The sequence below is a fragment of the Lepisosteus platostomus genome, chromosome 5 (assembly GCF_059453375.1).
Source record: "Lepisosteus platostomus isolate fLepPlt1 chromosome 5, fLepPlt1.hap1, whole genome shotgun sequence".
Lineage (NCBI taxonomy): Eukaryota > Metazoa > Chordata > Actinopteri > Semionotiformes > Lepisosteidae > Lepisosteus > Lepisosteus platostomus.
The window spans coordinates 31,824,707-31,845,617 of NC_142615.1; the positions used below are offsets into that span (position 1 = coordinate 31,824,707).

At 47.2% G+C, this 20,911-nt stretch overlaps 2 protein-coding genes and 1 pseudogene across 2 annotated transcripts in view; 2 read left to right on the forward strand and 1 right to left on the reverse strand.

Moving 5' to 3' along the window:
• The window catches only part of LOC148665564 (antigen WC1.1-like), a 589,159-nt gene that overhangs the window by 122,257 nt on the left and 445,991 nt on the right, over window positions 1-20,911 (forward strand). The gene's annotated exons all lie outside the window — the stretch shown is intronic.
• LOC148665572 (uncharacterized) lies at window positions 4,549-9,272 on the forward strand. Its single transcript, XM_088632895.1, has 4 exons — window positions 4,549-4,558; window positions 5,184-5,269; window positions 7,770-8,415; window positions 8,697-9,272. Exons 1-4 carry the CDS (start codon window positions 4,549-4,551, stop codon window positions 8,792-8,794), a joined length of 840 nt encoding a protein of 279 aa, XP_088489021.1. The 3' UTR covers window positions 8,795-9,272.
• LOC148665573 (interferon-induced very large GTPase 1-like) lies at window positions 10,511-17,342 on the reverse strand (annotated as a pseudogene).

A 20,911-nucleotide genomic window follows, 5' to 3' on the forward strand; every position in this document is an offset into this window, starting at 1 on the left:
CGATGTATCTGTCTGTCTGTGTTCTTTATTCCTGACTCTCTCTCCTCCTCTCCTCTCGGACACAAACACAGACGCAGCCGGGATGCAAATCAGGGGGTTTCAGTGGGAACAGTGCAGGAAGCACAAACCAGGCTGGAGGACGGATGGACACACACACACTCACTCACATACTCTCACACTCTCACACACACTCACACTCACACACAGCACTGTGTTCTTTTCTCTTTCAAACACCGGAAATCTTGATCAAGGAGCTCCCTTCAGACTAAAGAGACTCAGTTCCTCCCGCCTGTCAGTGTGGGACACTCCCTTCAGACTAAAGAGACTCAGTTCCTCCCGCCTGTCAGTGTGGGACACTCCCTTCAGACTAAAGAGACTCAGTTCCTCCAGCCTGTCAGTGCGGGACGCTCCCTACAGACTAAAGAGGCTCAGTTCCTCCGGCCTGTCAGTGCGAGACCCCCCTTCAGACTGAAGAGACTCAGTTCCTCCAGCCTGTCAGTGCGGGACGCTCCCTTCAGACTGAAGAGACTCAGTTCCTCCAGCCTGTCAGTGCGGGACGCTCCCTTCAGACTGAAGAGACTCAGTTCCTCCAGCCTGTCAGTGCGGGACTCTCCCTTCAGACTGAAGAGACTCAGTTCCTCCAGCCTGTCAGTGTGGGACACCCCCCTTCAGACTAAAGAGACTCAGTTCCTGTCGGTCCTCAAGCCCTCTACACTCTAGGGGAGACGGGGTCTCCTGCTGCTGCTGCGCCCCAGAGCGCTGGAACCCTCTCCCCGTGGAACTCAGAGAGTCGCCCTCCCTGAGCTCGACGCCTGCGTCTTCAGAAACGCTCTCCGTTGGTTGTCTGCTCCCTTCCAACCCTCTACTACACTTCCAGTCCCTTGAATTTAATTGTACTACATCTGGTTTTTCCAATCCTTTGACATTGCTTTCCTCCTGAGGCTCACTTTGAGAAGCCACTTTCAGAGGTGTTCCAGTATTATTATCCAATTCAACTTGATTGTCATTATACTCACACAGGCACGTAGTTGAGTGAAAAGTGTTTCTCCTGAGTCACTCAGGTGCAGTAAGTAAATAGGACAGCAGATAAGACAATAGACAGTAACACAATAGCAATAACAGTAACATGTAATAACATAATAATATCATAATATAATTATATATTATTATTATATATAATAATTATTATTATAATTATTATTATTGGGATGAGACTGGGCAGTGGCTAACAGTGGCTCCACCCTGGCAGAAACACCCCCTGCTTTACAAGTTTACAATCCAACAGAACTTCAGCCGGAGCTCTTCCAGATCCTCTCTCTGGTTCCCTTCTCCTTGTGTCCCTTCGGAAGAGGGCAACAGAGGGGCTACAACTTCCTTTGCCTCGCCTGCAGACGACGGGAACGTGCCGCCACCACACAGCATGAGTGACAGTACGGGCACGGAGGGCCTGTTTCCCCACCCAGAGGGAGGGTCACACCCCCCCTTCTCTGGCTGCAGACGTGGGGGTGCACGGGGGTCTCCCCCAGAGCTCACAGCCGGTGCCCTCTGGCCGCCCTCTGGTGTCTTTCAGGACACACTGCGGTCCGAACCTTTGAGCGCAGCTTGTCTGAAAGGTGTTCACACCCGGTCTGGCTCCCAGGAAAGACTCTGATCTGGGCTTGAGTGACCTTTTGTAGAAAGATCGATACTTTATTGATCCCGTGAGGGGAAATTGCAGTGCGACAGCAGCTTAACACAGACAACACAGCCACAGTGTGCCAAATGATACAATAATAATAATAATACAATACAATACAAGTATTGTATCAGTTCAGTGAGGGGTGCACTAAAAGAGTTTCTCACAGTCCAGGACACACAAAGAACAAACTAGAACAGCACAGCACGCAGACAAATCGTATCACACACATGAATATAAATATAGATGTAAATATAGATATAGATATAAATATAAATGTAAATGTATTTTTGTGTTGACAGCACAAAGACTGTCAAAGAATGTTTTGACTGAGAATTTAGGAGATCGTTCCTTTTGTCTATTTGCGTATTTGCTCCACTGTTATCTTCCTGTTTTTTTTAATTATTTGCTATATTTTCTCCTGTGATTCCTCCTATCATTACCTTATATTGGGTCATTAAGCTACGGTGTATCTTACCCATTCAGCCCTGTTTGCTGGGTTGTTAGATGGTCTGATTCCCAGTTTCGTCTCCTTTGTGTTTGATCGCAGCTCGTCTGGAAAGGGTCTTGACACCCTGTATCGTTCACACCACACCGTGTCGCAGACAGTGGCTGCCGTCACCCACTTCATCTGTCTCTGGAGCTGTCATCGAGAGCACACGGAATTTGATCGGAAGCCAGTGCGGGGACTCCAGGATAGGAGTAACGTGAACACTTGCACTAGACCTGGTCAAATGACTTTATGTCATTGTCCAAAAATCATACATTCTGCACAACAAGCTAGGAAAAATGCCACTGGTGGGATGCGGACCCAGGATCTCCTGTTTACTAAACAGGCACTTTAGCCAACTAAGCTATGGCACCGCTCAGAGACATCTGTGCTCAGTGCGTGCTGAACCTGCTCAAAGAGCAAGTTGCCTCCTTTACATGCAATGGCAGCTCCGACACTAAGTGAAACGAAGAGAAATGGCTTTTATCTGGCACTTTTCATGTCCAATGCGCTTGACATCTCCCAAGGGCAACACAGTTCTTTTGTCAATTTTGGACCTACTGCAGCTTTCATGCAACCTTATCCTTCAGGTTGATTCATATAAGTACTCATAGACCGTAAACCTGTGCTGGTCTACTCATGTTAAGACTGTTTGCTCCAAAGGTCAGCAGCGCTAATATTTCCTGCGAAGACTATGAGTGTCTGGGGTTCGACAGGAAGTGATGCTTCTCTTCTGCCGCGCTGTAATCGAGAGCATGATCAGATACGGGATTTCAGTGTGGTTCGGTCATCTAGCAGTTCATTTTACATGGCAAACGACCCGACTCATCCAGACAGCTCTGAAGGTCAAGGGAGTGAGACAGCAGCCCCTCCCTGCTGACAATCTTTGAAAAATCAGCCAGGAAAAATGATATCAGGTCCTTCCCACATCCTCAGCCCTGACTACCAACTTCCTCCTTCTGACCAACGTTTCAGGGCTCCCAAACGTAAGTCAAACAGATGCAGACCGTTCCTTTGTTGCACTATGCGTGACGGCTGTCGCTGCAAATGTCCGGGATAAACACACTTTTGCCTCTTACAGCCCACTTGAGTGCGATATGTTTTGTCATGATGTGTCAGAAACGTCCCATGTTGTTATGTGTCCTACTGTACGTGTGCAATAGAGTGATGTGCGATGTTTTTCTGATTTTTTTGCGACAGTAAAATGTGCAACAATGTTCTTTTTTGCATGCTATTGAAGTGTACAGGAGTGCTTGGTGTCCATACAGACATTCCCTCGATGGGGACAGTAAAAGTTTTCTCTCTTTGCTGGACATTTTTTTTTTCCCATCGGTTGAAAAGTTGACATGTGAAAGAGTGTGGAGTGTTAAAGTAGTTTATTTTATTGCTGTTGCTTTGTGTGAATGTACTGTGATCTGTTGGGGGAATTTAAAGATGATCTCATCTGTGCCAGTGTGGGCATGACTCTGTAAATGGCTGGCTTAGCTTGTAACTCATAACTGCACACCAAGATAACGAGAAGCAGCAGACAAATGTCTCTTGTGATCTCTGTGATGGACTTGTCTCCTATCCAGGGTGTGTGAGTGTGTGTGTGTCCTGTGATGGACTGGTGTCCTGTACAGGGTCTGTGAGTGTGTGTGTGTGTCCTGTGATGGACTCGTGTCCTGTCCAGGGTGTGTGAGTGTGTGTGTGTGTCCTGTGATGGACTGGTGTCCTGTCCAGGGTGTGTGAGTGTGTCTGTGTGTGTCCTGTGATGGACTGGTGTCCTGTCCAGGGTGTGTGAGTGTGTGTGTGTGTCCTGTGATGGACTGGTGTCCTGTCCAGGGTGTGTGTGTGTGTGTGTGTGTCCTGTGATGGAATGGTGTCCTGTCCAGGGTGTGTGTGTGTGTCCTGTGATGAACTGGTGTCCTGTCCAGGGTGTGTGTGTGTGTCCTGTGATGGACTTTATCCTGTCCAGGGTGTGTGAGTGTGTGTCCTGTGATGGACTGTTGTCCTGTCCAGGGTGTGTGTGAGTGTGTCCTGTGATGGACTGGTGTCCTGTCCAGGGTGTGTGAGTGTGTGTCCTGTGATGGACTGGTGTCCTGTCCAGGGTGTGTGAGTGTGTGTCCTGTGATGGACTGGTGTCCTGTCCAGGGTGTGTGAGTGTGTGTCCTGTGATGGACTGATGTCCTGTCCAGGGTGTGTGTCCTTTTCTGGTTTTCTGCGTGGAATGAACCCGCGCCGCGCTCTTCCACGGAGCAGGGCTGTGGGTGTGTCGGGGTTCCACTCCCACTCAGAAAAGTTCGGATCTGCGTCAGTGGTGTTTTTTTTTGTTTTAACGACCTCTCTTGCGGCTTGTGGCTCTCTTGCGGGTTCCCCCATCTCGCGTGAAGAGCACGAAAAAATGTCACTCGGTAAGAATTTGGACCTTCACTCCCACGATCCCCAGCAAACGCGGTAGAGGCAGCAGCTATAAGAGAAGATCAATTCACTTTATGATCACTTATGAGGAATTGGTCTTGTCGCAGAGCCCAGCTGGCTCTCCAGGAGACACACAGACAGGGAGAGAGAGAAGCTGGGGGTCAGAGCGCAGGGTCGGCCATTGTACAGCTCCACCTGGAGCAGCTGGGGTTCAGGGCCTCGCTCAGGGGCCCCAACGGAGTAGGATTCCTCTGCGGGCTGCGGGATTCGACCCGGCAAACTCCTTCCAGCCCCAGGCGCTGATCCTGAGCCACAGAGCCACCACTCCTTTGTATATAAGGAATTAATTCAACACACCAGCAACCCCGGAGCTGCCCCTATAATGAAGGATGCTGGAAAAAGTTTCCTCTTACACAAAAGGCAGCTCATAGTATTCAACAACCCCCCGCCCCCCCGTACACCTATATAGCGCCTCTCGGACTCTCCAGCTCTCTCCGGGTCACGGGGATCCCCTCCACCGCAGCCCGGCCTGGATGACGTTTAGGGTATTGTTTTAAAAAAACAACAACAACAACAACAACAACAACATTTTGACTCCCCCGTCTCTTTCTTTTCCAGAAGTAGAGAAGATCAGCGACCGAAAATGGTCGGAGAACACGGGTAGGTGTGTCGGGAACCCCGAGGTCGAGGGGGACGCGCACAAGGCGGCTTAAAAGATCAGACGCTGTTAAACGAAGGGAACTTCTCATACCGTTATATTAGAAGGACGGAAGTCTGAGAAAATCGAGGATATTCTTGAGCAGGAGCAGCGTTAAGTGAGATCTCATTTATAGACTTGAAACTTAATGCCCCCCCCAAACAGCCACGGGTGGGTATATTATCCTCTGGAATCTCTTCCCTCTGTCCAAATCGCTTCAACTGTGGGAACGCGTAGACCTGACGGAAGTCTGATAGGACTTTGGGCGCCCTCTGGCGGAAAAGGGCCGCATTACCAGCCGCCCGGCTGTTCAGCCATGAGGCGTCCTCAAACAACTAGTCAAAAAAAAAGTGTGTCCTCGTTACTGCTGAAGTTACGGCTCAAAGACCCGCTTATTAGATGTCAACTACACCGTGTCCTCATCGATGTTCTAGCGAATTCATTTTTATTTCGGGATTTAAGCGAAAACGGTGCTGGGGTTCTCCTCCCGGGAAACCGCGCACTCCCGGCTCTCTCCTCCCTGTTGCCGGGATGAGCTTTTCCTGCAGAGGCCGAAGCAGCTGTATTTGAACACTCTCCCTCTCTCTCTCAATTCAATTCAAGGTGCTTTATTAGCATGACCGATGGGTACAATCAGTGTTGCCAAAGCAAATAAAAATAATAAAATTAACATGGAACAAAACAAAAAATAGAAGTAAAATAAAATCTACAGACATGTTACAGACATTTACAACAAAGACATATTATAAAATATTGACATATACTGTAGGCGGCTGGAGCATTATTGGGAGACAGACTCACTGTTCCTCAGGCTGTGACAGGAGATCACATACTGGGCTGCCAGATCAACTGAGTTCCCTCCTCCCTCTCCCAGTAGGATTGGGACCCGTTGTGATTCTGGCAGGTGTGGGAACTCTGGGATTAGATTTCTGAATTTCGGGAAGAATGTTTCTCTAATCCCAGAGTATCTGTCACAGTGCAGTAGGAAGTGCACCTCTGTCTCTAATTCTCCCTGCTGGCAGTGGGAGCACAGCCTGTCCTCTCTGGGCAGCCAGGTCTGCCTGTGTCGCCCAGTTTCTATGGCCAGGTTGTGGTCACTGAGCCTGTACTTCGTCAGGGTCTGTTTCTGTTTGTTATTTTTTATTTTGGTCAAATAATCAGGTAGTGTGTATTGTCTGTTTAGGGTTCTGTAGCATTCCAGTTGATGTTGTGTTTGTGTGTGTGTGTCCCAGTGTGTGAGATATTGCTGTTTGATCTGTGCTGTGATGTGGTTGAGTCTGGGTTGTGGTGCTCTAGCAGTGCTGTCCTGAGGCTGGTTAGGGTTGGTGTGGCTCAGGTCGGTGAGCCTCGGGACCAGCTGGCTCAGGGGGCTCTGTTTTGGGTTTAGCTCTTGGCTCAGCAGGGCTTTGTGGTGGTAGGAATTGTGGTCGCTGTTTTTTAGGTGTAGCCAATACTTTAATATTCTTTTCTGTATGTTAATCAATAGTGGGTACTGGCCTAATTCGGCCCTGCACCCGTTGTTAGGTGTTTTTCTCTGCACTCGGAGGATGTTTCTACAGATCTCCACGTGCAGAGTTTCTGTGGGGTGTTTGAGTGTAATCCTGGTCTGTGAGGGGACCCCACACTTCACTGCCATATAGGGCAAGGGGTTGGATTACACTTTCAAATATTTGGAGCCAGATTCTTGTTGGTGGGTTGATGTTGAAGAGCCTCCTTCTTATTGCGTAGAAAGCCCTGAGTGCCTTCTCCCTCAGTGCCTTCACTGTCAGGTCAAAACTCCCGGAAGAGCTGATGGTGAGACCGAGATATGTGTAGCTGGATGTGTGCTCCAATGTGTTGTTGTTCAGTGTGAATTTGTACCTGTTTCCCTGAGGTCTGGCTTTCTTCTGAAAAACCATAACTCTGGTCTTGTCCAGATTGACTGTCAGCACCCAGGTCTGACAGTCCTGCTCCAGCAGTGCCAGGTTCTGCTGTTCTGGGTCCAGATGGGCTGTCAGTGCCCAGGTCTGACAGTCCTGCTGCAGCAGTGCCAGGTTCTGCTGTTCTGTGTCCAGATGGGCTGTCAGTGCCCAGGTCTGACAGTGCTGCTCCAGCAGTGCCAGGTTCTGCTGTTCTGGGTCCAGATTGACAGTCAGCGCCCAGGTCTGACAGTACTGCTCCAGCAGTGCCAGGTTCTGCTGCTCTGGGTCCAGATTGACAGCCAGATTGACTGCAGCCCCTGTTCTGTGGGCGACAGCAGGACCAGGTCATCTGCCTGGAGCAGGAACTTGATTTCTGTGTGGTGTAGTGTGAGACCAGGAGGTGCAGACTGCTCCAACATTCCTGCTAATTCGTTGATATAGATATTGAACAGTGTTGGGCCTCTCTCTCCCCTCTCCCCTTACTATCTCCTCTCTCTCCCCCTCATTCTCTCTTCTCTCTCTTTCTCCCCTCACTCTCTCCCCTCCCTCTCCCCTCTCTCTCCCCTCTCTCTCCTTACTCTCTCCCCTCTCTCCTTTCTCTAACAGGGACTGGAGGAGAGGCAGCAGCAGAGGGAGACAGAGCTGGGGCAGCAGCAGAGGGAGACAGAGCTGAGGCAGGAGCAGGAGGAGAGACAGAGGCAGCAGCAGAGGGAGGCAGAGCTGAGGCAGGAGCTGGAGGAGATACAGAGGCAGCAGCAGAGGGTGGCAGAGCTGAGGCAGGAGCTGGAGGAGATACAGAGGCAGCAGCAGAGGGAGTCAGAGCTGAGGCAGGAGCTGGAGGAGATACAGAGGCAGCAGCAGAGGGAGACAGAGCTGAGGCAGGAGCTGGAGGAGAAGCAGCAGCAGAGGGAGGCAGAGCTGAGGCAGGAGCTGGAGGAGAAGCAGCAGCAGAGGGAGGCAGAGCTGAGGCAGGAGTTGGAGGAGAGGCAGCAGCAGAGGGAGACAAAACTGAGGCAGGAGCTGGAGGAGAGACAGAGGCAGCAGCAGAGGGAGGCAGAGCTGAGGCAGGAGATGGAGGAGAGACAGCAGCAGAGGGAGGCAGTGCTGAGGCAGGAGCTGGAGGAGATACAGCAGTGGAGGCAGAAGAAATGGGCCCGGCCGAGGCAGAGGAGAGAGGAAGGCGCGCCGGACTCCCCCCAGCTCGGCCCGAAGCTGAGAATCCAGTACAAGCCTCCGCGCCGTGTTTCCCGCCGTAAGTACGCCTCCCGCTGGCACAGCCCTGCCACGACCAGAGCCTCGTGCCCTCAGTGCCTTCCTTACACTTCTGTATAGTGCCTTGCTGGACCCTCCCCTCAGAGCTCTTCCCAGGTCACGGGGAATCCCACTATCACCACCAGTGTGCAGCCCCCACCTGGAGGATGCTCCAGTCCGCTCCGCCCACAGCTGCTCTCTGGGGGGGAGGAGAGCAGAGGGATGCTCGTCACCCGCTGTGCTGCTCCCGTATTCCAGCCCCGTTTTCCCTGTGTTTTCCAGGATCCGGGACCGAAGGGACCGGGCCGGACTCGGGACACGTCCGGCACGGAGCGCAGCAGCCGGACAGCAGAGAAGCATCGCGCTGCAGCCTGCAGTAGCGTCGACAGCCAGCGACACACCCCACACAGAGACCCTCATCCAGGCAACTTAATCCACACAGAGACCCTCATCCAGGCAATTTAATCCACACAGAGACCTCATCCAGGCAACTTAATCCACACAGAGACCTCATCCACGCAACTTAATCCAGACAGAGACCTCAACCAGGCAATTTAATCGAAACAGAGACCCTCATCCAGGCAATTTAATCGAGACAGAGACCTCAACCAGGCAATTTAATCGAGACAGAGACCTTCATCCAGACATTTTAATCGAGACAGCACCCTGATCAAGACAGCAATTAAATCCAGACAGCAATCTCATCCGTGTTATTTCATCTCTGCCAGTGTGACTTTTGCAACTCCTGCTCTTAAAAAAGATGTATTCGGATTCTGAAGATTCTGACTTTGTAATGACAATAATAACTGTGATCATAAGAATATGAAAAGCATAATAAAGACTGAAATGTTGGCTGTGCCCTCTTGAAATCTCTCTCCCAGAGCTTGTCAGGTGCGGAAGGAAGAACGGGCGGTAAGGTTTTGGGAGAGCAGATCCCATTTTCCGGTGGAATCTTCCGAGCCAAAACGTAACCTAGCATCTCTTTAAATAAAAAAATCAACAGACAGACACACTTTAATTCTATAAACAACCTTTACTTCCTTTAAATTCAATACAATCATAAGAAACAAATCAGATCATCAAAACCAAATAAGCGTTTGGCGCCTACAGCCCTGAATTGGAAAAAATGCTTCGAAAACAGATGGATGAACTATAAAAGTTACAACTGAACAGTAATTCACACAACAGCATCAAATAGCAAACTGAAGGCATCAGATAGCATGGAAAATAACTCAGTCATCTATTATAAAGCTAGTCTTAAGGCTAAAGAATTTTTATACTAAAGTCTTGCTCTGAGTAAACATGCAGCAGTATATAAAATATCATTGGATTATAGAGCCTTGTAACTAAGATATGCTATTAAAGAATTGTTAAGATCTGTTTTGAAAATGGAGAAATAAACTTCATGCAAAATGCGAGTTAATCTCTGATGTTGCTTAAATACCCAATTTCTATGGAATTGGTCCATTTTTCAGTACAATGTACCATCGATGTCCCCTGGCTGTAGTTTGGTGTCCCACTGTTTCCCTCCTGTCTCTGGTGTCCCTTCTGTCTCTGGAGTGAAGCACTGCCGGGTTTATGAGACCCACGTCATGTGATCCAAGTCCACCAATCGCAACCAGACACCGGGCCATGAGGCTTTAAGACAGGTGTGCTTCAGCACAGGAAGTGACATCGACACTGTGTGTTGTGCACCCACCCAATCTGACTGGAGACAGAATAACTGGAAAACAGACAAAATAATCTAACAACCCAGTGAATATGGCTAAATACCTAAGAAACATTCAGAAATAATCTTAGAGAAAATCTGATGAAGCAGTATAAAAAATGGACGAAAATAAACAAAACACAAGGTCACAATTGTCTTAAAATACCCAAGGTTTAAAACGGCAAAATATGGGATTGAAAGTTTGACCATGGGTTCTCCGACAATCTTACACAATAACTGTTATCTCTAGCATGTCACGTTTCTTATACCAATCTTTCACTTTTTTTGTAATTGCATTACAGAATCAATTTTTGACTTCCTCAGGCTTGTGTTGCACCCATGAATACCAGTGTTCACCAAAAGAGGACCAGCTCCGTGAAGCATTACTCTATTTGTTCTTAAACATGAACTTATGCACTGGCCTGATTTGCTGCGTTTTTTCGAGGTCTTGTGGATGGACATGCTTCTTTTCACTGTCCAGAGAGCTCCACAATTTCACCGGTGCATCTATCTCCGCGTGGTCATACGTGTTAAATGTCTTCAGTTCTTCTATTGCGGATTTCTTGTCAATAGTTTTCCAGTATTCTGGTATCTCTCCTTTACCTTGAAAGGTCTTGCTATAACGCTTCTCCAGCTTGTCTTTAAAGGCACAGTTATCTGGGGTGATGTGCCATCTATTGAAGGGTGGACCTGCTTCTCTGTATCTCCTCCACGGAGTTTCTCTTGATTCGTCGTTATTGGGCAGGAAAGTCCCATCACTGCAGACGGAGGTGGTACAGATCTCTATGGAGAAGTTCTGAGTGCCGTGGTGAAACCAGCCATTCACAGCCCTGGGGCGATGAAATTGGACACAGTGATCTGTAGAGTGGTCAGGGATACTGTTGGTACAAACAGCGCAACAGAGAGGGCACTGCTCCCAGCACCCACTGAGCTGCTTCGACAGAATGTAATCGGGGCTTTCCCAGAACTTGTTGATGTCTACTCCACCTTTGGTTTCTTCTGATAAAGTGTGATGCATCACTATGATGGATTCATATACCTTTTCTTTCAGACACTGCAGGTCAATGTCCTCTTTCTCAATAGTCCTAAAGTAATTCCGTGGAATGTCCATGTCACTACCCAGTTCTGAACAAAATTCATCCAGCCACATGGAGACATTGCCCTGCTTATCTTCAACAAGCCCTGTTACTTTACAAACTGTGAATATAATGCGGTCTATCAGATATGTGAGATTATCGGTCAAGATCTCAGTAATTCTCTCCCTCCCACTGTGTTTACAGTATTTTTCAACACAGTCTGTTATATACCTGTCAAAACAATCCTTTGGTGCAACAAAGTATTCTTCATACAAATCAAATCTCTCCTTCTCAGCCAGGTATATCAGTAGGTGATTTTCCAGGTTGGATCTATTACTGTTGAAAGCTGGATGGGTCGAACTCATCTCGCCTGCAATTCTGATGCCAGTTTTTTCATACACTGCCTGCTGGACAGCGGTTTTCAGTTTTCCATGAAGGAAATCAACAAGAATGTTGAGGGCTGTGCTTTGTTGGCAGAAACTCTTAAAGATTTGTAGATATTCCTCTCTCTTGCTTTTGAAGTACAGCATTGGGTCGTTTGCCTTCTTGAATGCTTCCTGCTTTACCTTGAACTGTTCTGCTGCAAACACACAAAGATGGGCAGATAACTCGATTCTGTAGTTATCTGTTAATGCAAAGTGTTTTGTATGTTCTTCAAAGTCTTTGATCCCTGATTGTATTAGATTTAGTATTGCATTGATGTAGCCCTCATCGAAGTCCAGTATCACATCCTGCAGATCATCAATGTATTGTTTAATTGTTTTTGATATACTTGCTGAAAGATGGATTACACTTTCTTCATCTGTTGGAGTAAAAGAGTGTGTAAAAATTCCATATTTGGAGTTTTTATGAATGTGTTTTTTCTCATCAAACTGAAAGGTTTGGGGACGCTCAGTAATTACTTATTGGAATTTAGTCTGGAATTTGCTTTTGTATTAAATGTTTCACAAAAGATTTTTTCCACTGCTGCATCGATGTTGACGTCTTTCTCTGCAGGGGTCTTTGAGGCAACTCTGGTCATCAGTTCCACCCAGAGTTTCTCAAACTCTTTATCCATTGTCTCATCACACTCGCTAATTAGATTAGAAGCCAGACATCTGCTTTTTGCGAGCAGCTCTGCCAGGTACTGGGATTTCTTTTGATCCAGTCCTGATCTAGACTTACGTTGTGCAATCCATTTTTTACATCTCCTCTGGGTGTCCTCGATGAGCTCCTCTTTCACTGTCTGTAATCTGAAATCAATGTTATTTTTCCACTGATTCAATATATGTGGATATTTCTCCTTTTTAAAGTACTCTTCAGTTTCTTCTGAAATGGCTTTTGCCTGCTGCTCAAACGACTTTTTAATGCTTGAGCTGTCTACTGCTTGCACTTGATCACTCATGATTTGGTGCCGCAGTGTCCTTTGCAGGTCAAGACCACATTTTCTCAGCTGCCATGTCCAATTTCCACAATTTACTTCTAACCTCTTATAAACCATGACTTCCAAACTGTTTAGAAAGCTGAAAACAAAGTTTTCCCCTAGCAGTGCATTCCACATGGCCACTATCCGCAATTTCATTTCTGAGATAGAAGCAAATCTACAGTCCGACTTCCATTCTCTTATTCCGAGTATTGTGCTCTTCAGTTCTTGGACGTTTTCGCTGTAGCTTGGGTTGGGAGGTGCTGTTGATGGGTTTCCTTCAAAAAGATTTTTGAAAAAGTAAACGTGCTTTCTTACGTCAAATTGAATGATGTCATTAAAACTTGTAGCATCAAACCCTTCTTCACTGGCTGCAATGCGAGCCATTTCATCCAGTGTCTCCTGTAGGCGCATCCTTCCTGTCATATTGTCTTCACTGGCAGATGGTTCTGCAACATTTTGATGCACAAAAAGGCAGCTTGGAGTGATACTGACTCTCTTCATCCTCATAAAAGCCTGGACACAAATCTGAAGAATATCTTGCATATCCAGTAAGCTCTCTCCCATGATGTTAATTAGGGTTGCATCAGCTATTCCAACGATAAATGTAGCGAGTTTATTGTCATGGGCCAGTGCAGTTGCATTATTAATCTCCGGTGATCGAAGGCCTTCTGTGTCCACTATTAGGACAAAGTCATACTGCAACTCATCTCTGATCTTTTGATCCACTGTCACTAACTGCATGAATGCTCCTCTTGTGCATCTTCCTGCACTCACTGGAAAGTGAAGACCAAACATAGTGTTCAGTAATGTGGACTTGCCAGAGCTTTGAACACCAAGAATGGACAGAACAAATATCTGTTTGTCACCAACTTTATGGATCAGTTTGTCCAGCACTGCTTCGATCCATCCAAGAGGGACGTAGGAAGCATCCCCATCCATCAGTTCAAGAGGATATCCTTCGATCAACATTTCAGCCCCTATCCCTGGAAGAGCAGTAAGATACTGTTTTTCATCTGCCATATCTGGTGACATTTTCAAAGCTTCATAGATCTGACTGACTTCTCGCAACAAATGCTGAAGGCCAAAGTTTGAAGCATCGAGTTCCCGAGATATATTCTCCGCTGTCTTTTGCAATTGACTTTCATCGCCTCCGTTTGAGGTGCGCTGCGATTTCATGTCCACCCATGTTGAGTGGTAGAGCGCTTGAAGTTTAGTGAGTGAATCTGTGGTAAGATCATCCAGGAGTGTTCCTAACCACTGCAGCATGTACAGTTTAGTGTCCGGAGAAAGTGAAGAGGAGCCGAGACACTCCAGGAAGGATCTCATGAGGTTGTTGAGAGGGAAAGCTTTGCCCAGCTGTTCTTTGCGTAAGTCTTCTTTCTTAGCTTGGATTTTACTCTTTTGCTGCTCAATACTGGTAAAGGCACTAGACTGTAGTCGATAAGACTCTTTATCTTTCCTGCACCATTCATACCAGAGATCACCTTGTAATGGTAGAAATGTCCTTTTCACATTGGCCAGGTCTTCTTTCTTTATTAGATCCATAAGTCTCTGGGCAATTTCATGACCTTCTTTGCATTTCTCATTGACTTCATCTGTTACAATGCTATGTCGTCTGGCTACTTCTATGCAGGCTTTTAAAGAGCACTTTTTATCCTTAGTACCTAGAAAATGTTTGATGTGAGAAATGATTTCATCTGTTAACTGGGCTTCATTCTTATTGTGAACTGCAAGTTTCACCTTAGTTGGATTAGGTCTGTGAGCAACCTTTTCTTTTTCTGCAAAGAGACAGATGACCGGCGTGGAGCTCTTGAGGAGAGAAGAGAGGGTCTCTTTTCTGGTGTCATTCAAAGAGGATTCCAAAAGCAGAACCACGATAACAGCACTGACTTCCTGCAGAAACGCGATCTGCTCCTTGTGGTTGCTGGCGTCGCCGTGCAGATTAGTGAACGCCACGCAGCTGTTAAGAACGTCGTCTTCCATTCCATCTGGCCAGTACCACGCAATCTCCACCAGCCCATCCGTGAGAAGGCATTCCCTCGTACTGCCTTTGCAGTGCCGGTGGAAGAAAACATTGTGCTTCTGTCTGTTGATTACGCTGTTCAGGATTTTCGATTTAGATGTCGGGCATATTCCAAACCTAATGAAAGACACTATCGGTACAGATGCCTGGAACAAAAGTCCGCTTTTGACACTGTCTTTATTGGCACCTTTACTTTTCCAGCTCTTCTTAACCTGCTGAAATGCCCACATGGGAAATTCGGTCGTATCGTTTCGTGGGTCAGGTACTAGCAGAGGCAGGGCATATTGGCACTTGGTCAGTTTCATACACATCCACTGCCTCAGGAAATCGCTAGCACAAAGGAACACAGCCATCTGAATATCCATGGGATGGATCTGCAATTCTTCCTCTGTGTCATCATCACACACATTTGTATCACCCAGGAAATCATCGACATCACAGCTGACATCTGCACTCTTGTGATGTGGGTGCCCTTTTTCCTTGACGCACAGCACACTCCTGGCTCGGTAGTCCAGCATCATGAGCTTGTACAGGTAATAAAAAGACAGCTCCTCTTCTGCGGTTGGCTGAGTGTTACTCAATGATAACTTGTTTAAGTTAGTACATCTGGCTTTGTCAGTTTTACAGAATAGAGCTTCTGGAGTCCGAGTCTTTCCAGTAGTTTCATAAAAATATGTGCTTTCTCCCCTGCTCCTGACGGCTGGGTTCCAATGCTCTCCTCTTTGTTTCTCGTGCCCAAGACGCTCGGCTTGTCCTCTTGTTCCCCCACCTGCAGCTGCCGCTTGCCTTCTTGTGAGGATTCGGAGAAGCGGATCTCTGTACACAGGAATACTTTGTCCAGCTGTTGTATCTCATTTTTCTCCGTCCCCAAGACGATGGAGTGTAGCTCTTTTTCAATTCTCTCCCAGTCTTGAAGTGGACTGTCACAGTCCAGTATTGCAGAAAGGTCACTGGGAGGGGTCTCTCTGAAGTGTGCTTTAAAGAACTCCAGTCGTCTCCCCTTCTCTTCATAAGAAACTTTTCCTCCGTCAGAGGATATTGAAAGGGCTAAATGCCACAAGAAAGCCAGGGCTCTATCTGCACTCTTAGCACTCAGCTGGATGTACTGGGTATGTTTACTGAGCAGTGTTTCCTCAATGAAGTCAATTTCCGCCCACCCAAGAAGGTGAGAAAATATACCATCTTTTGCACTATATCCCAAAATGTTGACGATGGAAAGGATTAGCATCTCTTCCCTGTATTGATTGGTCTCCCTTTGTGTTCTCAGCAATGAGTTCAATGAGAGCAAGACTGTAAGTGTTGCTTTGATTTTTGCTTCCTGAACACTTTCCAGGTCACAGTGTGAAAATCTTTCACCTCTGGTCTCTTCTTTAGCTGTCTTGAGAATTTCTATGAAATGTGACAAATCAGCAACAACAACATCTTTGTGGATCTTCTCAGCGGACTGATGAGCCCATTTCAGTATTTGGGCCTTACTTGGGAAGCTTTTCACCTGAAACGAATAAGGCTCAATTAAATCACACATCAGTGCCCTGAGAGTTGTGGTTTCTGCAGGAGCAAGATGCTCGTTTTCTTGAGTCACTTGAAGTAAAAAATCTTGAAAGACTTTGTCAGAAAGACATGATTCTACCCAAATAGCATGGCTTCCCGTTTTTTCATACAACTTAATCTTGAATTCGAGTAATTCTTTCAGGCGCGCTTCACTGTCTGACGTCTGCCTGCCCCTCATGGAACTGAGAAGAGTTTTAACGTCTGTGACTGCAGAGAGCACATTCTCACCCCATAGTGTCTCGGGGCTCAAGTTTGTGATCGACATGTACGCTTCCCTGAGAATGTTGCTCAGCATTGTGACGTCTTTAAAATCCTTTCTGTGAGCGGAGAGGATGATTTCCCAAACAGGCATGAGAGTTACTCCTCTGTCGATGACACACCAGGTTCTGTTACTGGATACAAGAGCAGATCTCCACTGTAGGTAGTTATCTGTTTCAGCTGGACCCCCAGTTTTACTCACAGAGAGCTGGATTTTGTTCAGAAGAGCTTCACTGTGCCCTCCAGAAAGGAATTCCTTCAGTTCAGATGAAAGGAACCCCGCATTGACCTCAGCGGTCAACGAGGAAGCTACACTGCACCGAAAGCCAATGTAGGCGGACAGGACCTGAGACATGACTCCCTCCACCTCTGTGAGCTCGTTGTTCATGATGCCCTCAGCAGCTGCCTTCCAGCAGAACCTCCCGCCAAAGTGAAAAGGACCCTGGTTCACATGGGACCCAAACCTTTCAAAATACTGGCGTACTTCGGCAGTGAATTCAGAAGTTTTCTGAGCTTTGTTAATATTCAGCAGAATTTTTTCCAGGTTCTGCAGCTCACTCAAAGCTGTAGTCGATAGTTTCACCTGTTCCTTAGCAATAAAGGCAGAAGCCAGGGGTATGTACTTGTACACTGTAGTGCACTTGTAGGAGACCTCACAAGAAGACGCGCGTTTCTCTCCGAATTCTTCTGAATTGTGTTTTTCTCTTGTGCCCGCTAGGCTGACACCGCGGACACCAGTAGATACCGCGCAGTTGCTGCTGAAGCCGAGCTTTTCCACAATCTTCTGGAAAAGCGTCTGAGATTCAAGGGTTGAAAAGTCTCTCTGTGCATAAAAGGAGCTCTGCTCCGGACCCTTCAGGCAGAACAGTTTCGGGACCTGAATGAGCTGCTGTCTTTTCTCCAGCATGTCCTCCAGTTTCCCAGTTTTAAATACCCCCTCCAGAGCCAGGCCACCAGACGCATGCAGCAACACCTCCTCGCTGGAGACACGTTCTGGAGGATTACGGGGACTGATGTCTAGAACAGCGAGCCGCTGCAAGATGCTTTCTAGTTCCTTCCTAGGCTGTCGAGACAGCCCCCAGCTCTCTACAGGGAGCCCTAGAGATGAGCATAGCTCCTTCGCTCTTGCTTCAAGATCTGTGTGGCCGTGTTCTTTTTCCGTTCTGATCAGTTCAGTGAGAGCCCATTTTGTTTTCTCTAGTTTCTCCTGCAGTCTCTCCATTTGCTCTTCCGCCAGGTCGCTAGATTTCACATTTGGATCGGGAGTTCTGACAAGTTTGTGAAGAGCACTTTTCTCCCACACTTCTCGCACGTGCAGTTCTAACTTTGCGTACTCCTCCTCCGTGACAAACTGTAAAGAGTTTGTGTTTGTAAGATGGAGACTATGTAGCTTTGGTAGTCAGTACTCTGCTTCAAGGCCCATGCTTTCAAGCTCTTTGGAAAGTTCCGCCTGTTTTTGGTCCATCGATCTTTTCAAATCTTCACTTTCCATACTTATCTGAAAAAAACAGAGACATTTGTCCATCAACAAGGTGACCAAATTCCCCAAAACGCGTCCCATTTCTCTTGTCTGCTCCTTTCCCCCATTTCAAATAGCCATCTTAGATCGCACAATTGTTTGGTCAAAATGTAAATGATTTTTTGTAGACTCACTGCATCAATACAGTAACAGACAATCGAATTACGGTGTCATAATGACACCGATAATGATAAATATTTAGTCAATGACAAATATTTAGTGAAAAGCAGTATCAGGTAAAATAAAGTAGAAATTCCCTATATCATAAAAATATACTTTTTTCCAGTATTCGCTCTAAACACTACTTAACTATCTATTGTCAAAATGATCATTAGAGATGTTTTTACTGTTTAAGAAGTATAACTACGTATAACACTAGGTGACCGCCAAATCTGCTGTACTGACAGGCCTCCCGGGTATGAACCGCAGAGAGTTATCTTTTGTCCACAAAAACACCTTGTCTACATATCTGGAAATAAATGTTTTTTTTTTCTCTCCAATTAGGAACATAATTCATCACTTGAAGACCCTTCGTAAGGTAAAACTGAATAAACCCAAAAACGAAAATCCCTTTACCTGTAAAATCTTCCTGTTCGTTCACAGAATTCATTCCCAGATCAATATTTATCCTGACAGAACACTGAATCAGCCATGTAGGAGTGGCAATAGCTCATCTCCAATTTACCCTGCTATAGTAGCTATCTTGCCGTAAACGTTTAACTTTTTTGGGAGGCTGTAAAGTCACATTACCTCACTAGGTGTCTTAAAATCACTGTGTGGGTAAAGGACCTATCTCCGTTCAAATGCACCTACCCCCGTGTAACTGGAATTCACTGCCTGCTGAAAAAACACAGGGCTGTAAAACCTTCTACCAGCATGTCTTATATCCAGCAGCCATCTCACCCTGCAGCTCCCAGCTGGCAGCCCCCTCCTCACTGGAGCCCAGCAGGTGGGAGCCCGGCCAGTACCTGGAGGGGAGACTCCTGGGAAAAACTAAGGTTGCTGCTGGGAGAGGTGTTAGTGGGGCCAGCAGGGGGCGCTCTCACCCTGCGGTCTGTGTGGGTCCTGATGCCCCAGTATAGTGACGGGGGACACTGGGCTGTAAACAAGCGCCGTCCTTCGGATGAGACGTCAAACCGAGGTCCTGACTCTCTGTGGTCATTAACAATCCCGGGGTGTTTCTGGAGAAGAGTAGGGGTGTTACCCTAGTGTCCTGGCTTGATTCCCTCCCTGGTCTTGACCCATCATGGCCTCCTAATCACCCCCCCCCTCTGAACTGGCTCCATCCCTCTGCTCTCCTCCCCACTGAGAGCTGGTGTGTGGGGAGCGTTGTGGCGCACTATGGCTGCCGTCGCATCATCCAGGTGGGGCTGCACACTGGTGGTGGTAGTGGGATTCCCCATGACCTGTCAAGCGCTTTGAGTGGAGTGTCCAGAAAAGCGCTATATAAGTGTAAGCAATTATTATTATTATGTCTTGTAAACCAGCTCCTTATTGGACGAAGTGTATTACCAGTCAGCAGTGAATCAACTGAAGTCGTGGTAGGTAATCTTTAGCTTAAAAATCACATGGTTTGCAAGAATGTGACAAGCTTTTGTTTTTTAATTTTAAATTACTATGGAATACTTTCACGGGTATACAGTTTATCAGAATATGTAGCACCTCTTCAATATATGTCATGTCTAGGAGTTGATACCTCCTTGTGATTATTATTTTCTATACACCCGTCTCCCCACTGCTCTCTCCAGTCCAGGGTCACAGACTGGGGGAGCTGGAGTCTGTCCCAGCAAGCAACAGGCACAAGGCAGGGAACACACTGGACAGGACAGCAGTCCATCACAGGACACATACACACACACCCTGGAGAGGACAGCAGTCTATCACAGGACACACACACACTCACACACCCTGGACAGGACACCAGTCCATCACAGGACACACACACACACTCACACACCCTGGACAGGACACCAGTCCATCACAGGACACACACACACACACACCCTGGACAGGACACCAGTCCATCACAGGACACACACACTCACACACCCTGGACAGGACACCACTCCATCACAGGACACACACACACCCTGGACGGGACACACACTCACACCAGGGCCAGTTTTCCCAGAAGCGAATTCACCCAACAGCCTGTCATTGGACTGTGGGAGGAACCAGAGTCCCCGGAGCAAACCCACATGAACATGCAAACTCCACACAGACAGCACCACAGGTTTAGAATCGATACCGTGCTGCCCCTACAGAGAGACCCCCCTTCTTAATATCCCCTCCCTGTGTAAAATATATATATCCCAGCCTTGACAGCATGTTCGCGATTAATTTCATTAACATCGTTTCCTGTCTTGAGGATAGCAGTTTGCGTCTGCGGTTCGAATATTTCGATCTTGATTGGCTTACATCTCAGGAATCTTCCGAATTCGAAAGCAAGAGCAGGGCGGATGTGTCTTTTTTTTTCAAGAACAGAGAAAAAACGACGGTGAACATTATTTTGCTACTCAACAGAAGCAGAACTCTGATTGACGCCGGCAGTTTAGCATTCTGAACTGTGTTTCGTCATGAAATGTGTTCACACCAACATCAGCGCTTAAGAACGAGTGTGAAAGTGTATTAATTTTAACCCAGAAGGTGTACTGTATAGCGTCCAGAGCATGATACTGTTGTGAAACACCCCGTCCCCGCCTCCAAAATACAGCTTTTGTTCTAGAGCTTGATTACAAGAGTTTATACACCGGAAGCTTTCGTTTTCATTCCTCATAGCTCGTCACGACGCCATTTCCCCCAACATTACCTGTACAGGCGAAGCCGCTCGCCGGAGACTTGGATCTTGTGTTTGTGCTGGAAACTGATCTCACGTGAACTGTACCTGACGGCAGTCTGAAATGGTGCAGGTTGCTGTTTCCGCATTTAACTCTGGACAAGGCTCTTAAAACGAAAGT

Excerpts from the sequence above, each read along its gene's own strand:
- LOC148665572 (XM_088632895.1), top strand. Across the intron at positions 5,270-7,769 it reads TCGAGGGGGACGCGCACAAG|GGACTGGAGGAGAGGCAGCA; the intron begins GCGGCTTAAAAG and ends TTTCTCTAACAG. Across the intron at positions 8,416-8,696 it reads TCCGCGCCGTGTTTCCCGCC|GATCCGGGACCGAAGGGACC; the intron begins GTAAGTACGCCT and ends TGTGTTTTCCAG.